Source organism: Perissodus microlepis, chromosome 9 (genome assembly GCF_051167445.1).
Source record: "Perissodus microlepis isolate ML-2025 ecotype Zambia chromosome 9, ASM5116744v1, whole genome shotgun sequence".
Classification (NCBI taxonomy): Eukaryota; Metazoa; Chordata; class Actinopteri; order Cichliformes; family Cichlidae; genus Perissodus; species Perissodus microlepis.
This window is the reverse complement of record NC_140469.1, coordinates 8,805,108-8,828,248: the sequence shown is the minus strand read 5'-3', so window position 1 is coordinate 8,828,248 and position 23,141 is coordinate 8,805,108. Positions and strand designations below refer to the sequence as shown.

Here is a 23,141-nt window from a genome sequence, read left to right as displayed (position 1 = left end):
AACCGGTGGCAGGCTTAAACCAGAATACAGTTCTTAGTACCTACCAGTTCATGCCTTTGCGTTTTTGGAATTCTGATTTATCTTTGCATACAGAGTCTTCAACAATACAAAAACCTTAGAATAAGGAAATGAATATAGTACTTTTGGAATAGCACATGAATGATAATTCCCCCCCCCCCAAAAAAAAAAAAAAGTTTAACACGCACTACTGAAGCTACTGTGGTGTATATAAGTCATTATGAAGCAATTAAAAGGTGAGCAATAAATACTAGAACTTAGGAAAGTGAAGTGCCCAGTAACGTTGTGAGGAACCTTGGAGTCATTTTTGACCAGGACATGTCCTTCAACGCACATATTAAACAAATATGTAAAACTGCTTTCTTCCATTTGCGCAACATCTCTAAAATTAGAAATATCCTGTCTCAGAGTGACGCTGAAAAACTAGTTCATGCATTTATTACTTCCAGGCTGGACTACTGTAATTCATTATTATTAGGATGTCCAAAAAACTCACTGAAAAGCCTTCAGCTAATCCAAAATGCTGCAGCAAGAGTACTGACAGGGACTAGAAGGAGAGAGCATATTTCTCCTGTTTTGGCTTCCCTTCATTGGCTTCCTGTTAAATCCAGAATTGAATTCAAAATCCTGCTCCTCACATACAAGGTCTTAAATAATCAGGCCCCATCTTATCTTAATGACCTTGTAGTACCATATCACCCTATTAGAGCACTTCGCTCTCGCTCTGCAGGCCTACTTGTTGTTCCTAGAGTATTTAAAAGTAGAATGGGAGGCAGAGCCTTCAGTTTTCAGGCCCCTCTTCTGTGGAACCAGCTTCCAGTTTGGATTCGGGAGACAGAAACTATCTCTACTTTTAAGATTAGGCTTAAAACTTTCCTTTTTGCTAAAGCATATAGTTAGGGCTGGACCAGGTGACCCTGAATCCTCCCTTAGTTATGCTGCAATAGACGTAGGCTGCCGGGGGATTCCCAAGATGCATTGAGTTTTTCCTTTCCAGTCACCTTTCTCACTCACTATGTATTAATAGACCTCTCTGCATTGAATCATATCTGTTATTAACCTCTGTCTCTCTTCCACAGCATGTCTTTTATCCTGTCTTCCTTCTCTCACCCCAACCGGTCGCAGCAGATGGCCGCCCCTCCCTGAGCCTGGTTCTGCCGGAGGTTTCTTCCTGTTAAAAGGGAGTTTTTCCTTCCCACTGTCGCCAAAGTGCTTGCTCATAGGGGGTCATATGATTGTTGGGTTTTTCTCTGTATCTATGAAGCGCCTTGAGGCGACTTTTGTTGTGATTTGGCGCTATATAAATAAAATTGAATTGAATTGAATTGAAAAGTGCTTACCATTCTCTATAAAAGGTGCTAAAAATTGAATGTTAGTTCCACAGGACCCACAAAAAAACTCCAATTTGCCCCACTAGCTGGATTCCACAATATGGACAATACATTGCCTGATGAAGACACAATGCCAAATTAAAACCTGAACACATTAACTGCAATATTCCTTAATGACTTTGACTTATTAGTATTGGTTCTCGAGTTTAAAAAAGCTTCATTTCTAAGGCTACATTAAACATTATCTTTGTTAGAATTATCTTTGAATGTATATTCCAGATATCTGTAGTATTATTAGAATCATGAGATTACAACACATTTACCTCTCCTCCACTTCTTTGAAGTGTGTCCCAGTCCTAGCGCACTGGTTAGCATGTTTTGGTTCGTGCAACTGGTCCGTCGGGTTATTGTCTCCCCAGGAACATTTCCGTTGTGTTTTTTCCTATTTCCGTTGTGCTTTGTGTGCTTTTGCAGCGTTTTTCTTTTTGCAGCATTTTTCTTTTTGCAGCGTTTTTCTTTTTGCAGGTGTTTTTTGAAGTTGCAGTGCAGCGTTTTTCTTGAAGTTGCAGTGCAGTGTCTTTCTTTTTTGCAGCGTTTTCCTTTTTGCAGCATTTTTCTTTTTGCAAGTGTTTTCTGAAGTTGCAGTCCGTTTGGCCTCTCAGGGCCACTGTATAAATCTTTGTGTGTTCTACTTTGTTAAATGAGTGCTGCACAGCCACCAGCAGAAGCATGAAGCCTATCATGTCACAGTGACGTGTACCCATGAATAACAGGATCAAGTTTCATATTCAGCCATATTTCCTGCATAAATCAACTTTAATTAGCTTAGGTTATATACCCATTCAAATTTGATTCGAACCTGTTTCAATGATAACAAACAATATTACTTACAACTTGTGATGGCAACAGATTAACACAGGTGAAACGGCCCCTGGCTAGATCTGGAATAATAATATACACAAAACAACCACTAGAGGGCTTCAGAACAGGCAATGCCTAATTCCATCACAAGGCTTTTTGCTGTGATTTTCCTTTGAGCACACAAACACATCTGTCTTCACTTTCTCTGTTTTTGATGCAGCACTTTTTAAAATCATATGAATGAAACAGCTTCTAAAAAAAAAATATCCATCCTCAAATTCCAGCAGATTCTTCACCAGGACGCTTTGTGATAGTTTTCATATTTCATACAAACTAAAGTGATACACAACATATGCAGTGCGATACACACATATTTACATATTTCATGTGTTTGATAACCAAGCTGGTACCAACATCCTGCACCATGTTCTTGTTCAACATTGGAAAAACACAAGACTACTTTCAAATCAGGATTGAAGCCTTTGCTGTTTATTAGATAAGCCACATGCATTATGATCCCTCAAAACAATGATATTCTGGTTATAACTGCATTTAAAATTATTGAGCCAATATTTTCAGCTTATACAAAACATTTTCAAATTATGAGATTCCAACAATGAGTGAAACAGTAAGAGCATGTGGAGACTTTGGAAAAACCCCATTAAGAAAGAGAACTCAAACATTTGGATTCATTTTAATGAGCTCAGGCTTGATGAAAATGCAGAGGAGCTGGTTGTGAACTGAGCTTCAGAAAAACACAACTAACCAAAAACCAAGGCAGAAAAAAAACATGGATCCTGGAATAATAGTATCTTCCGTCTTTAAATGACTGAAGAGGAAGAAATTTACAAGAAATCATTTAGAACAGTTTAAAACATCAACTGAATCCATGAATCTGAAAACATGTTTCTGAGTGAAAGAGACAGACATGTACAGACTGAACTATCTGTTCAACAGTCAGTGTTTCTCTAACAGGAGGACACTCTTTACACTCAACTCAGCACAGACACACTGAGGCACCCATAAAGACTTTTAATCCAGGATAAAGAGGTTCAGTGAATGTGGTATTGAAGGTGTGGAGATGGATCAGAGTGTCAGAGGAGACTCTGTAGAAGGACAGAGTGCCAGCAGGAAAGTCCACGTACACTGCAATTCTGTTAGAGACGGAGGAGGAGGAGGAGGTGGTGGTGGATACGAATTTGGTATCGTGACAAACATAAATAGGACCATCATTAGTGCAGTACAACCTCCAGGAATGATCATTCTCTCCAAACAAACAGTCATTGCTGACTCCTTTCCTTCTTATTCTTCTGTAACTCACTGTCATCCAAACCTCTCCTTTCCACTCGACCTCCCAGTAACCGCGATCAGTCAGACCATCTCTACACAGCAGCTGATGAACATCAAATCTGTGTGGGTGATCAGGATACGACTGAACCTCCATCACACATGTCACCTTCCTGTTGTTGTCAGACAGTTTGAGGTTTCTGTGTACTGTGTTTGTGTCAATTGTGGGTTGACAGGAATCTGGTGGAGAGAACAAACAATCCAGCTGCAGTTATTGATCCATCATCTGTTCACTGATTGACACGTTGATGCCTCCTGACATCAGAGATGTGAATGAGTGATGTGACAGTTTGAAGATGGTTGAATGTGTGCTGCTTTGTTTTCATGCATCACATTAAAAACACACTTACACTTCCTCAGACCTGGTCTCAACCACTGGACTCCAGCAGGCTCCACCCTGAAAGGAGGAGGGGAGTCAGACCAGCACAGTCTCTTTCAGCATGCACACATGGACATTACATGGCTTTCATACACATACTGTTAGACACTGATAAAAGAACAGTCCAACATTTTCACAAATACACTTCAGTCCTTAGGTGGATAGAACCGCTGATGATTTGGACTGATCCTGGATCTGTCAGTACATCACTGTATTGAAAGAAATATGACTGATTCAAACAGTGACCTTCATTATTGTTTAGCTGGAAAGGACACCTCCCTGTCTTTGGTGTCTTTATTGAGATTGTACATGTAAAACAAAGTCATGGGCGAGCTCGCTCCAAGTCCTCCAAGTACTATTAATAGTAGACAGCAGGCATAAACACCAAACTGGAGAAATATATACAAAACAAGAAAAGGCACACATTGGGAATCTGTAATTTACTGTGTAATATGTAACTGTACTGAATGCTGTAATTACATCACAGTTACAATTATGTTCTTACTTCTGTTGCAAAGTTTGTTGAGTTGTTTTGACGCAGGGTGATTATTTAAAAAAAATGCATTTGTCTTCAACCAAACTGTGCTACAATCAGTTTTTCTTGTTGCAATGGTTTATAGTCGAGGTATAAATATTACTTTTATTTTTAATCGCACAAAAGGACACAAGTGTGATGATGAAATACACACTACATCCAGGACAAGTTCTGCTAACAGAACTTTAGCTCTGTTAGACTCAAAAAAACTTTTCTACCTGTTCATTTTTTTATATTAGAATCACTATGAAGTAGTGCTGTCAGCGTTAATCTCATTAAAATGACAGTAATGCCATAACCGTATTAACGCAGCAAATCTCTGTTAGCGAGTTAATGAAGATCGCCCGTGCTTGGGGCTGCACGGCGCTAGCGCGTTAATGAGCCAACAGAGAGTTAATGCGGTTATGGCGTTAACATCATTTTAACGAGATTAACGCAAACGGCACTAAGCACTAAGTAGCTGACCGCATTTCAGTAAGTTGCCAGTACTTTAAATTCAAAAAGCAGATCAACCCAGTTTATTTAAGTTGTCTTAACTTAGGAAAAATATAGTAAGCTGGAAATTTTGCTTCTCAGCGCAGAAGGACAAAATGATATGGTTTGAAAATGACATGTCACTTTCTTCCTGTCAGTCCACATGTTCATGGCACTTAGGTTTTTTTTTCCCAGAATATGTTGAGCAAATCTGGGTTCAGCTGGAGAAGCTTCAGCTCAAGGGATTATTGTTGTCATTGTTGCAATTCTTTACACTGATTTGGTGAGTAAATGTTTACACTCATTCAAATTGTTTTTGTGCCTTCTCTAAGTTTAGCACCAGGTTTATCAACTTGCTAGTTAGCAAGTGTTAGCCTAGCGTTGCAGCTGCCCCTCGGCTCATGTTACTTAAAAATTAACACCACAGCTTTAAAAACCTTATACACAAATATCTCTCAGTGAAATTTTATGTTGATTGTTTGAAAAAGAAAAGTCAGCAGCTACTAGATAAAAGCCCAGACTAAGCGTTTTTGGAAGGTGCAGCCATTAGGAGCAGGGCTTGTTTTCAATCCATATGAATTTTTATAACATAAACTGTAACCCCTGTATTTATTTTAATGCTTTGTTCCTCTGCTTGCTTCTTACTGTCTTTGGGGCTTGGACCATCACTCCCCAGATTACATCAAACTCCTGCAAGTCTAGAAGAGGAACTGTTGGACAGAAAGACATCAGCTGAGTAGTATGTATTTTGGATTTCCAATATATTTGTAACTATCAGTGACATTTATATTAATCAGGATGAACTTTAAATATACTTTAGCTCAACCTGTTTTTCTTATTGTTTCATTTGTGTTTTGGTTTGGGGAAGTTGTTTCTTTATTGATCTTTTCCTGTCTGTTGTTATTAGACTTGAGATATGACTGCTCTCTGCTGTTGCTGATGACTCCAGCTAATTCTACAAGACATGCTGTGTAAGCAAATACAAACAACGACAGTTTGATCTTCATTTCTTTAAAGATCGTATCCCACAAACTTAGTTTAGAGGATCCACACTGTCTGCACTATAGATAGTGAAGTTTTTGAGCAGTGAAATTTGTTTTGTTCTCAAATGATTCTGTAGATCATCAGAATGAAAAGTTATTGGGCATGTTGCATAGCCCTTTTAAAAATATCCTTTCATGACATTATTGTGTGTCGGGTCGTGGTTGGGGCCTCTCAAGCGGGACATTGCATGTCCCTCTCTGTGATCACCATGAAGCTGTCGGGCTTGGACAGCCATTAGATAGTGGAGCCTCCAGCTCTCACTGGAGCAAATCACAGCTGAGTGGAGTGGCAGAAATAAGAATCACCACTTCTAAATCTTTAGCCATGGTCCTCAGCCAGAAAATGGTGGAGAGCCCACTCTGAATCAGGGATGAGTTGCTGCCCCATGTTGAGGAGGGTTTTGTTCACAAGTTAGCAAAGAGGGAAACGATAAATAGACAGAAGGCTGCAGCGGCCGCTGTTCCAGTCTGTCATGGTGAAGAGTCATTCAAGAAGGGCTCAGAGTAGGGCTGGGCGATATGGCCTAAAATTCATATCTCGATATTCTTTAGCTGGATGGCGATATACGATATATATCTCGATATTTTTTTTAAAGCCATAAAGTAAGAACAAAAAGAAAGTTCTTAGTCAAAGCTGTGTCCCAAATCTCACACAGGCACTTTTATTAACATACATGTTTATGTACATGAAAAATTACTCAGAAATAAATTATCAGCATTTATGACTTTTTTGCTTGCAGGCCGTTAGGAGAGTTGAGGAATGCCCCAGACATCACAGATCTCTCTCATTTCTGCTGTCAAACCTGCATTTGAAAAGTTTACTAAAGGGCTGGGCCCCCATTTGGGGCCTCATAACACATACATATAGGGCCTTGGGAGTTGGCATGCTATAGGGCGTCCAGAGGATGGTCTTTGTACTCCACCCCACCTTTGGCGCTGGTGCCCACCTCCTAACATATTGAGGGTTTTCGGTAGGGGCCGCGCTGACACCTTCTGCTTTCTGGCAGCCACCTGCTGGTGGCTGATTTCCTTAGCCATCGGTGTGTTTGTGGTACTTGGTGTCCGGAGCTGGGTGCTCAGCTCCTCAGCTCTTTTGGTGGCATGGTTGCCCCTCCAATGGTCCTTCTTGGGCTCTCGTCCTCTGGGGGGCCTCTGGATGTCAGGGAACTGGATCTCCTGCATGCCTGCTTCATACCCTGAAACAGGCATGCAGGGCAGGGCTATGGCTCCCCACACGCTCTAGTAGATTGTTACATTGAGAAACCTTTTGAATACAAGTGCGCTCATGCACACATGGATGTTCACAGACACAAACTATCTACCTTGGCTGCTACCTCAAAGCATATTGTGCACTGTCAGTCTTGTGTGCTGCACACTAACATTCGATATTTATTATTTACAGTTACTTAGACTTATTGAGGTTGTTGCTGTGGTATTCCTACCCCTACTGTGGTATTCTCTTTTTACTTGTTTTCTTTTTTCCCCTTTCAACAGGATATCCACCGGATTTCTTGTCTTTTCTCACTGTCCATCTTTACCTCTGTTTTTCTTTCTCTCCCTTTCTTTCTCCCTCTCCTATCCCTCAGTCATGTATGTCCAGTTTGTAATGAAATTTAATTTAATTTAATTTAATTTAATTTAATTTAATTTAATTTAATTTAATTTATAATAAAGACCAATCAAGTGGACCAATATGGCAAACCATAATGATCCACTTGAAAAAATAGCATCCTTTTGGCCATCAGACAATAATTCTGATTGCTAAATTACCAAACGGTACAGCCAAAAAAAAAAAAAAAACTTGCTTTGCAGATCCAAAAAAAGGGTTGCCACAACCAGTTAGGGTGAGGAGAGGAAGATGGATGAAAAGAAACACATTGGAAGAAAGCAAGAGATTAATAACAGAGATAAAATAACATGATTAGCTGCAAAGAGTGAAAAGAGGTGAAAGAAGAAGAAACACTTGGTGTAATATATATAGGTTTCCTGTGTGTGTGTGTGTGTGTGTGTGTGTGTGTGTGTTAATGTAACATCTGCATGAAACAAACACAGATTACAGAATTTAATTATTTAAAGTTTACAGCTCTTCCTCCTCTATCAGACATTATTCCCCTACCTGAGAGTGTCCAGTCTCCAGCGTGGATCTTTCAGTCCAGCCGACAGCAGCTTCACTCCTGAGTCTCCTGGATGGTTGTAGCTCAGGTCCAGCTCTCTCAGATGGGAGGGGTTTGAGCTCAGAGCTGAGGCCAGCGACGTACAGCCTTCCTCTGTGATCAGACAGCCTGATAGACTGTAGACAGGCAAAAAAAAATCCATCTGTGAATACTGCACACAAGGATTGTTTTATTGTTTTTCTTATTTCCAAATTCAGGGACATCCATTTGACTTAATAGAACTATTGTTTCAAGTTTAATTACCTAAATCTCTTCTTGGGAACACTAAGAACCACAAGTAACCTTGCACTCTAAAAGTGAATATGCTATTATGCTTTCTTTATGGTCTGATCATTCCATTTTGTGAGAAAATTATTTTAATTAAACTCTGAATTTAAAAGGAAACCACTTAATAGAAGATATTATAGGAGAAGTATGATCTCTCTTTCATTGCCTCTGTCTCTGTAATCTCACCACAGTAATTTGGAGCAATTGAAAACTTCTGTGGGAGCATTTAGAAAATAATGACTACAGTCAAAGTCGACTTCAAAGTAACAAATGCTCAAACCATTTTTTCAACATCACTCTGAGAGAAAATGTTTTCAATTTTTGCACTATTGGTCAGATGAAAGAAAGAACCAGCCACAACTCTGCTGTCCTTGGCACCATTGTAATGTATTACTGGTCCCAAGCCTGGATATATAAAGAGGTTTTTCATCAAGAAGGTCATCTGGTGCAAAATTATTGCCAAAGCATTCAGATGATCAAGATTTTTGATTTCAGGTTTTCCCCAGAGACCTCAATTAAGTCAATGTTGCAGTTTCAAATTTGTTGTTGTGTCACCTGCGCCGGCCCCGGAAACACTATAGTCACTGGAGATAGATAACCAGATACAGATAACCAATAACCAGAGGGGTTTTTTTTATTTATTACATTTTTTTCTACTTGGAGGTTGTGTCACAGAACAGGGAAAATTGAATTGGTGGTTTATAAGAAGTTTCTGTTTTAGGCTACACTTCCTACTTTTCCAGGAATATTTTCAGGACAGTAATGTACCTAGTAGTGTTGAAAGAGGCAGATGAATAACAAAACATTTGACACTGAGCAGTACAGCAGCAGTGACACAACTGGAGAAACAGAGACTATAGTGCTAGTGATATACTAAGAATTTAATTTGAAACTGTGCTCTCAAAAGCAGATATAGATCACAGTATAATATGAGTCACTATGTAAAAGTTTTAAATTAATTGAGCTGAAAGGTTTAAGCTACACAAAACAACACTTTACTCTTCTTGATGCATTCTCAATCATCCAGGAAAGTAAATCTCCAAAAGTTGATTCTGTTCATCTGGACGTAGCGTTTTGTGGGAGAAACATTTCGTCACTCATCCAAGTGGCATTTTATTAATTTATTTAGTTTATTTAGGTTTCCAAAGTTATTTTTGTATTATTTATTTATTTATTTAATTTAAGGAAGTCAAAAAGGATAGATGAGGAGATGTGGAAAATTCTCATCATGTATTCATCCAGAAACTATTTCACCAGGGTGTAAGGGTTAACACAAATAAATCAAACTCCTAAATAAAAGGTTTGAAGTACATTTGCTGCAATCCTGTATGAAACAATTTGTAACAATGAAAATAAATTGATATGTTATGAATCCAAAATATCTGAAATCTCTCAACAGACTGGCGCTAAAAAGCATGTTATACACACAGGTTCATACTCAATTTTTTTAATGTTATGAAAAAGAATAAATGAATTAGTAAATCAGAGGCTAACATAAATATGAATAATAGCTAAATTTTGAATTCGACAATGTTGTTGTTTGATCAATACTATAATCCAGATCATAAACCTAAATTAATGAAAAAAGCTTTAATCCTCACCTGAGAGTTTTCAGTGAACAGCTTGGATTCTTTAATCCAGCAGACAGAAGCTTTACTCCTGAGTCCTGCAGGTCATTGTTACTCAGGTCTAGTTCTCCCAAACTAGAAGACAGGGAGCTGAGAACTGAGCACAGAGCTTCACAGCTTCTCTCTGTGAGGTTACAGCCAAACAATCTGAAAACCAATTTAATTTGTGATGAAATTAAATAACTTATTTTTAACTTACCACCAGAAAAAAAATTTCTGACTCTGCTTCATAAATAACAATACAACTCGTAGATCAAGCATAGAAAAAAAATAGAATTAGGTTTGAAACAGCACAGTTACACCTCTGTATCCGTTAAGCAAGTAGAGAGCTAGTACTTTTACTGATTATAGATCAGTAACCACTGACACAGGCATACTTTCCAAATTAGAATACCAGTGATTGCTGTTGCCTGATACAGTTCAAAATAATTATTAATTATCACATAATGAACCCCCGATGAAACCACCATTTATCATCTGTTGGAAACAAGGTGCTTTAGCTCACTCCAGGGATTTTTATAATTTTCTTTTCATTTATATTAGTTTTTGAAGAGTTAAAGAAAAGCTCTGGGTCCACTTTGATAAGGGTTAATTCCACAATTTCAGAAATACTAAGACTTCCAGATGCAATAGACCATAGTTGCATAAACATTTCAACAATAAACGTGTATATAGATGCATACATACAGAGCTTTGTTGGAGGCTTTGACCACTGGCAGCATTCTCAGAAGAGCCTCCTCTGAAGCAGAGTATTTCTTCAGGTCAAACACATCCAGATCTTTTTCTGATGACAGTAAGATGAAGACCAGAGCTGACCACTGAGCAGGAGACAGTTTTTCTGTGGAAAGTCTTCCTAATCTCAATGACTGTTGGATCTCTTCCACTAGAGAATGATCATTCAGTTCATTCAAACAGTGGAACAGATTGATGCTTTTCTCGGCAGACAGATTCTCACTGAGCTTCTTCTTGATGTACTGAACTGTTTCCTGTTTGTTACTTCCTGTCTCTGTCAGAAGGCCTCGTAGGAGAGTCTGATTGGTCTGCAGTGAAAGACCCAGGAGGAAGCGGAGGAACAAGTCCAGGTGTCCATTTGGACTCTGCAAGGTCTTGTCCACAGCACTCTGGTAGAAGTGTCTCCCTGCAGATTCTTCTCTTCTTTCAGACATCTGGGATGTAATTACTTGTTCTACCAGCAGATTGACTCCAGAGTTGATGAAGGTCAGATGGACATGAAGAGCAGCCAGAAACTCCTGAACACTCAGATGGATGAAGCAGAACACCTTGTCCTGGTAAAGTCCTCTCTCCTCTTTAAAGATTTGTGTGAACACTCCTGAGTACACTGAGGCTGCTCTGATATCGATGCCACACTCTATCAGGTCTGATTCATAGAAGATCAGGTTTCCTTTCTGCAAGTGATCAAAAGCCAGTTTTCCCAGAGACTCAATCATCTTCCTGCTCTCTGGACTCCAGTGTGGATCTGTCTCAGCTCCTCCTTCATACTTGACCTTCTTCACTTTGGCCTGAACCACCAGGAAGTGGATGTACATCTCAGTCAGGGTCTTGGGCAGCTGCCCTCCCTCTCTGGTTTTCAGCACATCCTCCAGAACTGTAGCAGTGATCCAGCAGAAGACTGGGATGTGGCACATGATGTGGAGGCTTCGTGAGGTCTTAATGTGGGAGATGATGGTGTTGATCTGCTTCTTATCTGTGAATCTCTTCCTGAAGTACTCCACCTTCTGTGGGTCAGTGAACCCTCTGACCTCTGTTACCCTGCCAAGACATTCAGGAGGGATCTGATTGGCTGCTGCAGGTCGTGTGGTTATCCAGAGACGAGCAGAGGGAAGCAGTTTCCCCCTGATGAGGTTTATCAGCAGCACATCCACTGAGGAGGACTTTCTAGGGTCAGTTAGGATAGCAGTTTTGTGGAAGTCCAGAGGAAGTCGACACTCATCCAGACCATCAAAGATGAACACAACCTGGAAGTCTTCAAAGCTGCAGATTCCTGCTTCTTTGGTTTCAGTAAAGAAGTGATGAACAAGTTCCACCAAGCTGAACTTTTCCTCTTTCAGCACATTCAGCTCTCTGAAAGTGAATGGAAATATGAACTGGATGTGCTGGTTGGCTTTGTCTTCAGCCCAGTCGAGGGTGTATTTCTGTGTTAAGACAGTTTTCCCAATGCCAGCCACTCCCTTTGTCAGCACTGTTCTGATTGGTTTATTTCTTTCACATGAGTCTTTAAAGATGTCTTCTTGTCTGATTATTGCTTCTAGACTGTCTGGTTTACTGGATGTTGTTTCAATCTGTCTGACCTCATGTTCATCGCTGACATCTACAGTCCGTCCCTCTGTGATGTAGAGCTCTGTGTAGATCTGATTCAGGAGGGTTTGGTCTCCTGCTTTAGCGATCCCCTCAAACACACACTGAAACTTCTTCTTCATGTTAGATTTAAATTCATGCTGATGCCACTGGAAGTTCCGAGTGCAGGTTCCTTAAGGACCCAATAAACACACACACACACACACACACACACACACACACACACACACACACAAATCAAGGATTTATCAAGTGTACATATTTTGAATGTATTTTTGTGTTACTTGAAATATTGTTGAACGTTTTAGCACTTTTTTTCAGAATGTTTTTTTATTTAGAGAATAATTCTCACCTCTCAGCAAACGCTCAGCGAACTTATTCTGCTTCATTCTCTTCAGGAAGTCCACTGTAATCATCACAAATGCTTCTCTGCTGCTCGTACTCTGTTCTTCATCCACACTCTGTAATACAGCCTCATCCTCACATTGACTCTTAAAACATTGTAGGTCATCTGGACTCAGACCTGTCTGGATCTTCTTCAGCTCGTTCTTCACAAAAGAGATTATTTTGTCCTCCAGCATCTGGAACAGAATATTTTATGAAATACCCCAAAACCTTTCTCACACAGGAGAAAAACAAAGAACATAGAAGGAGGTGTGTTTCTGGAAATCTGTTTAATTAGGCTCAATATACACAATCCCTCAATGAAATTCAAACCCTGGTTATCTAAAAGAAGCGGGAAAAGGTAAAATCCACATTTTGTCAGAATATTTTCCATATATCTATCCCTTTATATTGTTGTTAAAGCTAAATGTTGTGTAAACATGTCAAGTTAACAAGTTATGTCATATGTTCTTCATAAGAACATGTCTCTCACACACACAACTATAAGGATTCTCTATCTGCAGCTAAATCTGGATATTATGGAACATTTATCAGATGTGGTGAAACGAACAGTAGAGCTCTTTTCTCAACTATAATAGTATCTTTCAGCCACCTGAAATGTTTCACCTCAGTTTTATTGCGCTGTGCAGTGTAATACCTTTATGCCCTTTTCAGTACTATAATTTTTACGATCCCACAGCATGTGGCAGGTAGTCCATATAGTACATTGTATGTCCATACATTGTTATTCAGAGCTGAGGAGCCTAGATGTTTCTCTTGATAGTGCCCTACACTTTGAAATACTTATCAGTATTATTACTTGGTGATCATATTTCCAGCTACATAATATTAGTTATCATTCCTCATAGATAACACTACTGCTGTTCTTGCTCTAGGTAATATTCCATATGGATTATTATAATTTTATCCTTTCTAGATTATGTGAGTACAAGAAAACAATTATTAGAATATGATGTGTTAAATTTGTTTAGATCAGAGGAATAAGGAAGGATTTGTCTGTGTGTTTCAGTTTGGCTTAGCTGTAGGCTTGTGAGTGTGTGTAATTGTTTAGAGGGAAAGGAATTTATTGACACTGGGGGTCTGCTGTCATAAAAGGAGACAGGAAGCTACAGTTGGGGATTGCGGATGCTGATGCTTGTACCTTTAATAAAAACTCATAATTGTTATAAACTTAGAAGTAGGTTTGCAGGAGACTCTCCACCTTAAATGTAAATGTAAATGTAAGACAACAAGAGGCCAATGGTCCAGTGGATGCAGAGTGGGAGTCTCAGTGTTTGTAATATGTTAACTCTGTTTTCTATGTTGTGTAGAGGAATGTTGTGTAGTTTAGGTGAGGAGATTACTTTTATGACCGACAGGAAGTCACGTACACAGAGACACACACAGTGCTTTGACTGTTACGACGCACCCACACCTACATGCACACTCACTCACGTGCACTCACATACACACGGTACGCGCACACACAGGCACTCACGTGCTCGTGCATACACACACAAACACAGAGTTTGCAGCACACCATGGGGGTCTGTGTTTCACAGACAAAGGAGTGAAGATTTGCAGAGGGACACCAGCCTTGCACATCTCCCCTTCTAGAAGATGCTTAAATGAAGATGAATAAAGATGAATAAAGGTTTTGTGAAAATGACTACTGAGTTCCGGTGCTGTCTCTTGATGCTCGAGGAATAAAAAAAGAACCGGGGTAAAACTGATTTCTCAACAGTTTCCACACAAATATCTCCATAGACTTCAGCTGGTGCAAAATTCAGCTGCTTGTGTCATTAATAGAACCCATTACTACTGCTCTTCAACCATTTCACTGCCTTCCTGTGAAATATCACACTGATTTTAGATTCTGCTTCTTATTTCAAAGTATCTCCATAAAGTCACACCTCCATATCACATCTTCTGCACAGCTCCACTCCTTCCCGTACTCTGACATCATCCTCCTCTGCTACTGTTATTTTCCCATCTGCTCAAATTACCCTCCAGTACTTTCAGCTGAGTGTGCACTGGAACTTTCTTCCATGCCACTTTCACAACATTGGTTCTCTCTCTATATTTAAAGTAGCTTTAAGACACCTTAGGCCTTAAGACATCTTTTTAAACCTGCCTTTTCTGATTAATGTTATGCAGTATTCACTGCAATACTACCCAATACTATGTAGCATTATGTAGTATGTTCTCTTCTCAAGTGGTAGCCTTGAAAGAGTAGCCATACTGTCTGTTATTTAACTGCTTGTAAGGTGTACTCGATTCTTGAAAGGCGCTTCTTAAATAAACTGTTTTGTTGTTTTTTTCTAAAATACTAGATGCTAGATATTTGCCGATGTATTTGTAGTAGTTGTTGCACATGTACACACCATAAATATAGAGTCCAGGTGTGTCTGATGCTGCTGGGAAGACTGACCACTGGGAACCTCTGAGCTCTTCTGGTCCACTCTGTGGAGACATCATAAAGAATCAGAATAATACAACAAAACATTACAACCTAAAATGCAACCTGCTGGTCCTCTGCACTAAAAAGAATATGAAATTAAAAAAACAACAACAAAAAACAAAAAAATAAACCTCTCACTTGATAATATGTGAATTATGAGGTTATTTTACGTGACATGATGTCTTTGTCTGGCACAAAAACATCATGTCAGCTCTCTTATCTTATAATTCTCTTGTTATCTGAACATTAACAACATGCAACTCCAATAACTGTGCACATCCAAACCCTGATAACAAAAGCTGAACAGTGATTTCTGGTTTTGTAAAAATCCTGTTAACAAAAAATAACTTTTAATAATTATGAACAGCTCAGTATCCTCATAGAATTTGCAATAAAATTATGAAATCTTTACCAAATATTATAGAGAACCTCAGCAGTCAAAGACAGCAAGAAGAGTACCATTGATTCCAGTGTTTTTTGTATGTCAGAAATGCAGTGTAGACTGTCGCGGCAGTTTAAGAAACTGGAGGCGTAGTATGTTACTGATGGTAGCCTTTGTTACTTTGGTCCTAGCTCTCTGCAGGTCGTTCCAGAACCCGTGTGGTTCTGGGATTTTTGTTCCCTGTTCTTGTGATTTCACCCCCACATGGTGAGATCTTGCGTGGAGCCCCAGATCGAGGGAGATTATCAGTGGGTTTATATGTCTTCCATTTTCTAATAATTGGTCCCACAGTTGATTGCTTCACACCAAGCTGCTTACCTATAGCAGATTCAGTCTTCCAAACCTGGTGCAGGTCTACAACTTTTTTTTCTGGTGTCCTTGGACAGCACTTTGGTCTTGGCCATCGTGGAGTTTGGAGTGTGACTGACTGCTTGTGTCATGATTCACTGCGTGGCTGGCAGGAAATAGAACCTAAAAGCAGGGACTCAAACGCGGGGAGGGATGAACTCAAAATGGCAGTATTATTGCTGGAAAAAACACACTGGTACTAAACTAAACACAAGGAGCTATAAACAAGAAACTCAAATCAAAAACCCAAGACACGTAGGGGGCTACACTGGGAACACAGGGAACTAGGAGCATGGAGGTGACACACAGCGTGAGGGGACGACGCTACAACAAATGGAGGTGAGCACAGACAATAAATACAGAAGGAGAACAGGGCAACAGGGAACAGCTGGGAGACACGGCTGAGGGAACTTAGACACGAGACAAAATGGGGAGGACACAGAGACGGACTGGAAGGTGAGAGAGAACATGGAGGGGCACGAGAGAGCACAGTCACGACAGGATGAGAGAAAAACTGAACATAAGGAGTGGACACAAGGCACAAGAACTCACATAACTGTATAAACTTAGACACAGAGGGAGACACAGGGGTCAGCTATACAGAGGGAAATTACTAAACAATCAGGGAACTAAACTGGGACCACAAGAAACTAGACCTTATAGAAATAAACTATAGACTAATAGTGATGTGTCGGTTGCGAACAAAATGGCTCTTAGAGCCGGATCTTTGACGTGAACGACGCGAGCCGGCTCCTTATCGCGAGCCGTGGGGTTTTTTTTTTCCTTCTCTCACCCTGTTTCTCGCACCTTTTTCCGCTTCACTCCGCATGCAAGCCTTGTGCTTTGCGCTGGGCAGAGGGGGGAGGGGCGGTAGTTACACTCGCAGTAGCACAGGAACAGAGCGGGAGGGAGAGACAGAGAAAGAGAGCCAGGGACAACAACGTCATATTAGAAAGGTATAGTAATCATCCACAACTATTTTCAGTTGCAGATGATAAAGGATGCAGAAAGTTTATTCATGCAGGCCCATATGACAGAGAATGTGCATCTTTTTTTGTTTTCATATTTTAATTTATATTTAATTGTGTTGTGGTTTGCAGTGTTTTGTGTTGTTTCATTTGAAATTTGTTTAAAAGGAAAAAGCTGAAAATTTAAATAGTTAAAAGCTGAACTGTGAATAGTTGGTTTTTGTAATATATGATTTATTTATTACATTTTATGTGGAGTGAATAAATAAAAGTATATTTACGGTGGCCCCTAGAGACAAAGCACGTACGAACTCCAAAACACGTAAAAACTCCAAAACACGTACAAAACACAACAAGTGCTCCAGGATGCTAGGCGCAGTGTTGAGCTTTTGTTACCTAGAGGCTACACAAGCCAGGAAGTACCAACGACCGGTTTTGGTGTGTGGTAGTAACAGGTAAATAAACATTTTTTTTAATTATTTGAATATATATGAGTGCTTGTGTATAAATACACAAACAATACACATATGCTTTCAATTGTGTAACTTAAGTGATCTAGGTAGCTCTGTTAAGGAAGTTCAGTTAACGCTAGAAATGTGCTTTGGAGTTTGTATGTGCTTTGTCTCGAGGGGCCATCGCATATATTTATATATAAAGATATATAAATAAAACCATTTTTTTTACATTAGTAATTACTTTTGTGCATATTTTTATATTATTGTTAATAATAAATTAATTAAAGCAACAAAACAACCTGAAGAGCCGGTTCGGAGCCGAAAGAGCCGGCTCTTTTTAGTGAACGAGCCGAAAGAGCCGGTTCTTTTTAGTGAGCCGAGAAATCCCATCACTATAGACTAACAAATAGAACTTAATACATAATTCATAATACAAAACAACAAAAACACCGGAACTCAAAACGCCAGGTCAGAAAACCCAGGTTTAAGGTTGTGGACAAGTGTCTTTTATACTGATAAAGAGTTCAAACAGGTGCTATTAATACAGGTAACAAGTGGAGAAAGGTCTTACAGGTCTATGAGAGCCAGAAATCTTGCTTATTTGTAGTGGACCAAATACTTATTTTCCACCATAATTTGCAAATAAATTCTTTAAAAATCAGACCATGTGATTTTCAGGATTTTGTCTCTCATAGTTAAGGTGATGAACATTACAGGGCTCTCTCAACATTTTCAGCGGGAGAACTTGCACAACTGGTGGCTGACTAAATACTTTTTTTCCCCACTGTATATAATCCCTCTCTCTATCAAACTATCAAACTCTATATCTCTATCAATTAATAAACTATGGAGCAGCAACTGTCTGTTAATTTCAAAACAGTTATTACCGAGAAATGTATACATCTTCTGCTGGAACTCGTTTAATTTAAAATTACTGATTGTGGGTTTTCAGTTGTTTAGAAACCAAAGGCTTCTAGGGAGGTTTCGTAGGGAGGTTTGGGGTCTTCACTCACCCCGGTTCTGTTAGCCGTCAGGGCTGGGGGGCTGGGAGGAGGTGCTGGCCGTCAGACTGGGGTCTGGGATGCGGGGCCTCCCTGCTACTGCAGATAAGGAGGTGGTCCGCTTGCCTCCACCCCAGAGAGAAGGGTTACATCTCCTGGGTCTAGGTGCGGCATGCCCCTCTGGGGGCGGGGGTACCTGGACCTGGGATATAGAGTATGTTTGGGGAGTGTGACTGTCTGTGCAGTGTCTATTTGTGTCTGTCTACACGTTGGGTGAGTGCCGAGTATTTGGTTGTGCATATGGGGGTGGGAATGCACGTCTGTGTCCACGTGTGCCTGTTTGTCTGTGTCTATATGTCAGGTTGGGTCTTAGACTCAACCTCTCTGGGTACATCTCAGGCCCTCTAAAGTACAGAGGCCTATCTCCCCTCACCACACTCCCTGCCGGTGGCTGATGCCCTCAGACGTTGGTGGTCCTTGTCGTCTGGGGCTGGGTGCTCATGCATGTACCGGCTCACTCCTGGTGGCCGATTGGCGGGGCCCGGCTGGGCTCCTTCCGGGGGGTGGGATGCCCTCAGGCCTCTGGCCTCTGGGCCTGAAGCTCGGTCCTCTCTGGCACAGCTGGCTGCCGGCAGAGCCCGCGGGCACGCCACTGCAACCCCCTCTGGCCTCTGCTCCGTAGCTGCGGGGTGACCTCTCCTTTGGGGCTCTACTCAGCTCTTCCCAGGAGGGTGGCACGGTTCCCCCCCCCCTTTGGTGGTCCTCCTCGGGTCCTTGTACTCTGGGGCCTCTGGATATCTGGGGCCTGGATCTCCTCCATACCTGCTTCATACCCTGGTGGACGGGGCTATGGCTCCCCACACTCCCTAGCAGATCGTTACATGGAGAAACCTTTGGAATACAAGCATGCTGATCCACACAGGTGTGCACACAGGTGTACACACGGGTGTTCACAGACGCGGACTACACCTTTCTTGGCTGCTGCCTCAAAGCACATTGTGCGCTGTCTATCTTGCGTGCTGCACAATATCGTTTATTATTTAGTATCTACTGTTATCTACTGCTAGCTAGTTTATTGTGATGGTGCTGTTTTTTATTATGTTGCTCTTTGTTGTTTGTTTTCTCTTCTGTTTTTTTTCTCCATACAGGTGATCCAGGTGTTTTGTTTGTTTGTTTTTTCCTTTCTTCCCCCCCTTCTCACCGTCTCTTCTCCCCTTTGGTTTTCTTTCTCTCCCTCTCTTTCTTTCATTCTTTTTCCCTGTCCTATCCCCCAGTCATGTCTGTCCCGTTTGTAGCAACCGAAAATAAAATAAATTCATAATTATAATAAAGGTCAATCAAATGGACCAATATGGCAAGGCCATGATGATCCACTTGGTAAAATAAATCCGCTTGGCATCTTTCTTGGCCTTAAGACAACAATTCTGATGGCTAAAGATCCAAACGGGACACAAAAAAGAAAAAAAAAAAGAAAAAAAAGAAACCAAAGGCTTGTTTTTAAGAGACAGTTTAAATGAGATTGAGGGAATGACCTGTTTGCAATGCAGTTCATATCCAACAACATCAATCAGTTAAGTCAGGTCTCAAAGAGTTCATGTTACTAACAGCTCACCTCTCTGCAGCAGACAACTGCTGGGCTTTAAAATGAATGGGGTCGCTCTTTAATGACACACAGGTGGTATCGGGTTCTTTTCCATGTTTATGTTTTCTCCCACGTTTCCGTCTTTTCCTGGGAATAATTGATTGATTGATTGATCATACTTTATTCATCCCGAAGGAAATAATGATGGAGCAGTGATGTGAGTGCTGAGCTGTGAGTTGGAGAAGAGTTATGGACAGTTAGAGATGGTCATCTCACCTCTGAGCTTTGGTCTGGCTCTCATTTTCCCCAAACAGAGTGGGTTTAGAGGGAGGGACTCCCTCCTCTCTGTCCTCACACTGATCCATGCTGCTGAATTCACATCCACATCAGCTCACATACACTTTCTACCTTCACCTGCAGAGGAAACACAAATCATTCATGTGCACATCAACTGAAATCCTCCTTTCCATCATGTGTGCTGTCCAAATATCAGGTGTTTCTTTTCTGCTTCATCTCAGTGTCAGCTGAATGCAGTCAGACAGCAGTGTGAGGCAGAGGCAGCCATCAGCTGCTCTACTTCTACTATCAGTCCACTAGATGGAGACATAAAGCACACACGAAGCATTCACTGACACACACTGATTCACTGTAAATAAGAAAAATAAGTGACTCTGTCTCTGTAAGTGTGTTAATGTGAACAGAAAACGAAAGGAGACAGGTGGAGGCAGATTTTCACAACAAGGGGAGTTTTTTGTTGTTGTTTTTTTCTTACTGTGTAGCTTTAACTTCAATTGGAGGAGAAGAGTAAGAGTTTAAGAGTTAGAGCTCTTTCTCCAGTACTTCCTCCCCTCCCCTGAAAGCCAGAGGTGGCAGAGTTAAAGATGCTAAGATTTTAAAAATACTACATTCATCAGTGTTTTATTTCTAACATGTTTCTTCAGTCTCAACATCTCATTTTGCCTGTTGACATACCTGATAACTAATATCTAATTATCTGTTAATGTTTTCAGGAATTTAATATTTAATAATTTTATTTCATCTAATTAAGTCAGTCTGAATATCAAATCCAAAAACCTTTGTCTTGTTGTCATAATGGGGGCGACCGTGGCTCAGGGCGTTGGGAAGTGCATCTGTAACTGGAAGGTCGCCGGTTCGAACCCCCGACCTCCAACCGCTGTTCACACTATAACTGGTTATGGTCAAAAAGATGTGTCCACCTAACAGCAGTTACTGTGGAACAGCAGCCGAGCTCAAACTGCAGTTAGTGTGTCAGTGAGAGCAGCGGCTCCTCTCCGCCTTCTCCACAGACTGACGGAGGCAGCAATATCACTCTGGATTCAAATGATTAACAGATCAGTCCTGTGTTTACTGCCATGGAGCTGACACATGCCATACATGAATCCTGAAATCACACGAGTGTACTCACTTTTTTTGCCAACAGTTTAAACATTAATGGCTGTATGTTGAGTTATTTTGAGGGGACAAAAAATTTACACCATTATACAAGGTGTACATTGGCTACTTTACATTGTATTAAAGTATCATATTTTCAATGTTGTCCCATGAAAAGATATAACAAAATATTCACAAACATATGAGGGATGTGCTCACTTTTTTTGACAGACTGTAAATGCAGTTTTTTACTGTCTGTGTACAAACTGATCTTTGAGTCTTGCTTCAGACTGGATTTAACTCTGTGTGTCTGTGAGCCACACCTTTATGTGTTCACTCCAAAAAAATGTTGTCTAACTGCTCAGACTGAGTCAGAGTAAAGTTCACACAGTGATGTGCACTGTTGGGGTTGTTATTCAAGAAAATTATTACTCTATTACACAGAATTTCTTGCTTTTCTTAAAAAAGTCATGCAGTACAGTAGTACTTACTCTAGTAAGTAACTACCTGTCATATTCTGTTCCTCAGGCCAAGGGGTCTATGAACCAACTGCTCTTACACATTTTTAGATCTGGGCTCTAAAAATCTGCTTACTGGCTGCCAGCTCTAGTTAAGCAGGATATCTTTGCTCAACTGAGGTTGTTATAGACATGCTAAAGAAACAAATCTTGACTTATTTTTCACTCAGATATACTGTGACATTTAAATGTTAAAAACGTATTTTTATTCGTGGTCTGCAGGAATAACCTTATATGATTCAAAGTTCAAATAAATCCTTTCTATCCTCTGTCTTCTATGGAGAACAAACTTAAATATCAGACTTGTGTTAAATCTGATTTAACCTTTAAGATAGACATGATCTCCTTCTGGATCTCAGAGCTAAGCTTCTGGTCCTGGGATTTAAAACAGCAAAGAAAAACTGTCAATCTTCAGGAGTTATGTGCAGATATTAGATACAGAAGGACTGAGAACACAAAGTGAGCTGCTTATTGAGAGGAACTAGAACACAAGTAGAACACAAAAAGCTCTGTCCTCTGTCCTTCAATATATTCATGAGAAACAAAGCTGCCTCAAGTGATGTGTGGTGTTTTAAGTGAAGGAAACGCTTTTCAGTGGAAGTTTAAACTAGAAAAACTAGTAACTCTATGCAGTAGAGTTTCAATTTGAAGCACACCTGATCTTTGTGAAGCAGTAACAACACATTATTTAACAGAGCTGAAAACACTATCACAAGCCCAGGAGTTTGTTTGATTTACAGTCCAATTCAAATCAAACATCTGATTTATTGTATGCTATGTAAATACAAATGTCTCAATTCACATTCTCCTCCTAAAGTTCCTAAAGACAAATTCTAAAAGGAGGAAACAAAGCAAACTTACAGTTTCTTCAAACACAAATACCAACAACAAGCTCCACTCCACATCCGGACACTAAACACGGACACACAGGTGAGCTGCTTACTAGAAGGAGGCGGGACTCCACTTGAAACAGGACAGGTGGGAGGGGGAGGAGGCACATTTTTTTATATGGCTTTCTGACTGTTTAACTTTGTGTCATTACATTTAATCTTTTAATCATTTGTGTTTTTCACTGAGCAGATTTAGCTTTTTTTAAATAATGAAGTGACTTTGTGTCTTTCTCCAAATTCCTAATTATCAGTAAAGTTCCCTGAAAAATACCTCAGCGTTAAAATCAACATAGCTTAGTACTGATACAAAAACCTCCTTTTAATCGC

General features: G+C 40.2%; 1 protein-coding gene across 1 annotated transcript; it reads right to left on the bottom strand.

The window, feature by feature from the left end:
- Positions 1 to 1,550: 1,550 nt before the first annotated feature.
- On the bottom strand, positions 1,551 to 22,836 carry LOC146379977 (protein NLRC3-like). Its single transcript, XM_084938904.1, has 10 exons — positions 22,786 to 22,836; positions 20,291 to 20,428; positions 20,045 to 20,161; positions 15,142 to 15,220; positions 12,726 to 12,954; positions 10,745 to 12,545; positions 10,031 to 10,204; positions 8,105 to 8,278; positions 3,908 to 3,954; positions 1,551 to 3,737 (listed from the first exon to the last, which is right to left on the bottom strand). The coding sequence occupies exons 2-10, from the start codon at positions 20,377 to 20,379 to the stop codon at positions 3,208 to 3,210; spliced, it is 3,240 nt and encodes a 1,079-aa protein (XP_084795030.1). The 5' UTR covers positions 20,380 to 20,428; positions 22,786 to 22,836; the 3' UTR covers positions 1,551 to 3,207.
- Between the last annotated feature and the right edge of the window lie 305 nt (positions 22,837 to 23,141).

What these genes read in the sequence shown, in the direction of transcription:
- LOC146379977 (XM_084938904.1), bottom strand. Translation starts at nt 20,379, where the DNA reads ATGGATCAGTGTGAGGACAGAGAGGAGGGAGTCCCTCCCTCTAAACCC. An exon ending in CGCTGAGCGTTTGCTGAGAG is followed by an intron (nt 12,546 to 12,725) that starts GTGAGAATTATT and finishes TGGGTCCTTAAG; the next exon opens with GAACCTGCACTCGGAACTTC. An exon ending in AAAGCCTCCAACAAAGCTCT is followed by an intron (nt 10,205 to 10,744) that starts GTATGTATGCAT and finishes ATTGGTTTTCAG; the next exon opens with ATTGTTTGGCTGTAACCTCA.